The sequence below is a fragment of the Lolium rigidum genome, chromosome 6, assembly GCF_022539505.1.
Source record: "Lolium rigidum isolate FL_2022 chromosome 6, APGP_CSIRO_Lrig_0.1, whole genome shotgun sequence".
Taxonomy (NCBI): domain Eukaryota; kingdom Viridiplantae; phylum Streptophyta; class Magnoliopsida; order Poales; family Poaceae; genus Lolium; species Lolium rigidum.
In genome coordinates, this window is record NC_061513.1 from 238,566,799 (window position 1) to 238,571,009 (window position 4,211).

At 47.8% G+C, this 4,211-nt stretch overlaps 1 protein-coding gene across 1 annotated transcript; it reads left to right on the plus strand.

The window, feature by feature from the left end:
* The first annotated feature begins 419 nt into the window (after positions 1-419).
* LOC124663852 lies at positions 420-3,177 on the plus strand. The gene is made up of 2 exons (XM_047201503.1): positions 420-1,521; positions 3,116-3,177. The coding sequence occupies exons 1-2, from the start codon at positions 420-422 to the stop codon at positions 3,175-3,177; spliced, it is 1,164 nt and encodes a 387-aa protein (XP_047057459.1).
* The last annotated feature ends 1,034 nt before the right edge of the window (positions 3,178-4,211 follow it).

A 4,211-nucleotide genomic window follows, 5' to 3' on the forward strand; every position in this document is an offset into this window, starting at 1 on the left:
TGCTTCGTATCACCGGAACGGCAATCTCAAAAGATGGGCGGCAAAAGTTGTCGATCAAGCTTCAGTCAAACACGCTCCATTCCCTCTGCTACTCCTGTCCTGCATCAACTAGCCGACGAACTGAAAAAGAAAGGCACACTTTCCATCTTTGGATGCGGTCCTGCGCTCCTGCTACTCTGCCGCTGGGTAGAAGGGAGTGTGCACCACACCTCGCCGCGCGGCGCGGAAGCGTGATCCGGCACGAGCACGTCTCAGTACGGACGAGCCGTCCACTCCACTCGCCGGCCAACTGGTTACAACGGGCCTCGCCGCGCCGCGCCGCTCCGTCGAATTCCTTAAAACCCTAACCCCCAGCACCTAGGAACGCCACCACCAACGCCGCAAGCGCAGGCAGGAACCACCACACCGAGCTAGCCGACATGGCATCCTCCGCTTCGCCGTCCTGGGTCATCATGGGGAGAGTGCCGCGGGTGACAGCGGCCGACGGCGACCTCCCTCCGGGCACCGACCTCTCCCTCGCGCTGCCGGCGCCGCCGCGCGTCGCGCAGCTCACCATCCCCCCGCGCATCTTCCCAGGCCGCACCACCCCCAACAACTTCCCCTCCGTCCTCGCCGTCGACGCCTCCGGCCTCCTCCTCCTCAAAGCGGACCAGGGCCCCGCCACGGGCCCCACCGTCATCGACCTGCCCGGCCGCCAGGAGTTCTCCTGGCGCCCAACCGTCGCGGGCTACTTCGTCCTCGACGCCAACACCGCCTCCGCCGTCGCGCTCCCCGACGCCAAGTACATCATGCACCCGGGCCACCTCGGCCTCGTCACCTCGCCCGCCGATGACGGCCACTACATGGTCGCGGAGCTCCAGATGATCATCGGCGGCGACACCGCCGACCTCCTCTGCTTCTCGTCCCACACCGGGGAGTGGGTCACCAAGGACGTCCCCTACCCGCTTCCGCCGCGCCCGCTCAGCCCCAGCGGCGTCGTCGCGCTCTCCGGGAGGCTCTGGTGGGTCGACCTCTCCTGGTGCCTCCTCACCTGCGACCCCTTCGCCGACGCGCCGGTGCTCACCGTCGTCCCGCTTCCGGAGGGCAAGGCGCTCCAGTACGGAGAAGCTGGCGGACTGCTCGACAAGTACCGCTGCGTCGGTGTCAGCGCCGGCAAGCTCAGGTTCGTCGACATGTACAGGAACCGCAACAGCGCCGGCGCTGCGCAGATCACCGTCTGGACGCTCGCCGATCCGGACTCCACGGAGTGGACGCTGGAGTACGAGGCCGCCTTTGGGGAGATCTGCAACGACGACAGCTTCAAGGCGGCCGGTCTGCCGAGGAAGATCCCCGTGCTTGCCCTCATCCACCCCACCAACCCCGACGTGCTCTACTTCTTCCTGGACGAGCACATGGTCGGCGTCGACGTGCGTGCTCGCAAGGTTGTGGACTGCGAGGTCTACGAGCTGGTTGAGCCGCCCCGCGAACACGTCTCAAGCCGTTTCGTTCATGCTTGGCAGCTGCCACGGGCTCTCTGCTCAGGTAATTTCTACTCTTCCTTCTCTGTACATCCTTGAGTCATCGGAAATTGCATCTTTCTGTGTACCTGATGTCTTTAGCCCAGCATTTCAGTTGTGGGAAAGATTAGAGTTAGATGCAAATGTTGAAATTTCAGGCTTTGTTAGTTTAGGATCTTTCTGTTGATCAACATGGTCACAACTGACAAGTAGAGCTTATGTCTGATAAGTATATATAGGGTTAAAACTGAAGCTTACAGAGTAAAGCACTTGTATTTCGAATATTCAATGTATGCATGGTATCTTACCTCGATCTTATGAAGTAGATCTAATGCTAATTACATATTCTGCCAAAATTTTACCTCAGCATATATCCTATACTCCAGTCCTTCACTAATTATCTTAAGCAAATGGGTAGGTCAATATGGTCGGCTGTTCATCCTCAAAAAAATATGGTCGGCTGTTTGCTATGGATTTCTCTTTATGGTAATATAAGATCGTTAACTGCTATATGAACTATTGAGTTTTTTTTTTCATGTTCCTGTTTACAAAGCCTATACAACTATAGTATGTCTGCCATGGACATTTGAAATGTTCGTATCTTGTAGATCTTTCTAGGTTGTACTGCTCTCTTAGGATTGATGGCTGCTTACTTCCCAAGTATTCTCAATTTGGAATGGTTTTTATTACTGTGTGATAATATGTACATTGTAAAGGGGAACATGTTAGGCTTTTCGCTAATTAACTTACCTCCTTTTAGCTGGATGAGTGTGACACTTTCAGGGAGTTGTGTCATCGATACTTGTATTGATTTAACACTGCCAATAATTTTTTCGCAAAGCACTTTGCTAAGCCAGTATGTATTTCCTTGAGTCAGATGTACCTCCAACATTGAAGATAGATTTTTAATGTTTCCAAAGATACACTCCGTTGCTGCTAATAGTATATACAATTATAGATACACATTTCTGATAGAAATCGTCTCAAATTTCTCCTTTTCTTATTTATGAAGCATAGCATCATCCTATGTCACTTGTACATAGTTCTAGCTATTATAACAATCAAGTGCCATTTTAGTTTCCAAGACATGCTATTATGCAAACCGTCCGACAAAATATGCATATATAGTGAATCAGCTGTTGGACATAAGTGCTACGCTTAGCAAGCGTATTAAAGTTAATTGCCAAAGGAATTCTTTGTGTGCAGTTCGTTGAAGCCAGGTTATGTTTCTTGAGACTGTTGTGATTCACTATATATATCTATATGGAATTTCTAGCTGAATTTTGTAGGGATGTTACTGTTTCAATTTGAAACTCTCACCAGATTCCGTTATTATGAGTGCGAATTCTTACACAGTATATCTTCATCTCTTTGTTTGTAGACCTAGACTACTAGTAGGTACCAGAATGTTTTGTTGTGATGTCATCAGAATGCTTCTCTGTTTATTCAGTCCAATTTCAGTTGATGTGACACGGTTATAAACTGTAGGCATGAATAGGCATAATGAATCAGTTATTATACCTTAGTACTACAAAGTTGTTATATTTGTATAACCTTAGACGATCAATGGGCTGAAGCCTTTATTCCTTGACTAATACAATGTGCTCTGTCCATTGAAGGTTCTGCAAAGGAGACTGAAGATGATGGCGTGAATGACGAGCTGCAGCAACTGCCTCTGTGAGACGAAAATAGGAATGCACTCACTAGCTGGGGTTAACCTCTTAACTAGGGGAAGTAATGCATATTAGCAGGCGACAATGGCGTCTTAGCGGGCAGCATTGGTCAACCGAAAGACATGGTTGAAACGTTTTGCTTGTTTTGTCTTGTCACTGTTTAAATTCAGACGTCAGTAGTTCTTGTCTTAACATTTTATGGCTATGCTCAGTTTTCCGTCTTGGCTCAGAACAAAAGGGATTTCGGTGAAAGTATGGCAGTGACTTATCGTTATGTTATCTCTTGTCCGTGATCAAGTTATTGTGAAGGTTTGATAGTGTTAGCTTGTTGAGTTCGTTTTCTTCTTGTGGGCGTTAGCTCAGCTATATCTGCTGATCGTGAGATGAGATCTGCATCAACATGGGGATCCTCATTATTCTTTGCGCAGCATTTCGGATTTTCAAATGTAAGATCTAGTTTCTTTTGGCAGTCCGATGGAAATACAAAAAAGTATCGCCTATCTAAATGGACAATGATTTGTAGGCCTAAGGATCAAGGGGGTCTAGGCATAGAAGTACTGGAAGTAAAAAATAGATGCCTTCTTAGCAAATGGCTCTTTAAACTCTTGTCTGAAGAGGGTATGTGGCAAAAAATTCTGCACAACAAGTATCTTAAGCATAAGACTTTGTATCAAGTGGAGGCAAAACCCACAGATTCGGAAGGGGCTAATGCGGGTCAAATCTGATTTTTTTCCTAGAGGATTTTTTAAAGTAGGATGTGGGTCTACTGTTAGATTTTGGGAAGACGTGTGGTTAGGTGATTCACCCCTGGCTGAGCAATACCCATCACTATACAATATTGTACAACATAAAAATGTGCTAGTTGCAACTGTTCTTGCTCAATCTCCTCTCAATATTTGTTTTCGGAGAGGATTAAATGATCATAAATGGAATGCTTGGCTACACTTGTGTCAACTCTTGATGGATGTGAATCTTTCTACTGAATCAGATAGGTTTTGTTGGAAACTTAATGATTCGGGTGTTTTTTCCGTAAAATCATTAT

What these genes read in the sequence shown, in the direction of transcription:
- LOC124663852 (XM_047201503.1), top strand. Translation starts at nt 420, where the DNA reads ATGGCATCCTCCGCTTCGCCGTCCTGGGTCATCATGGGGAGAGTGCCG. An exon ending in GCCACGGGCTCTCTGCTCAG is followed by an intron (nt 1,522 to 3,115) that starts GTAATTTCTACT and finishes TGTCCATTGAAG; the next exon opens with GTTCTGCAAAGGAGACTGAA.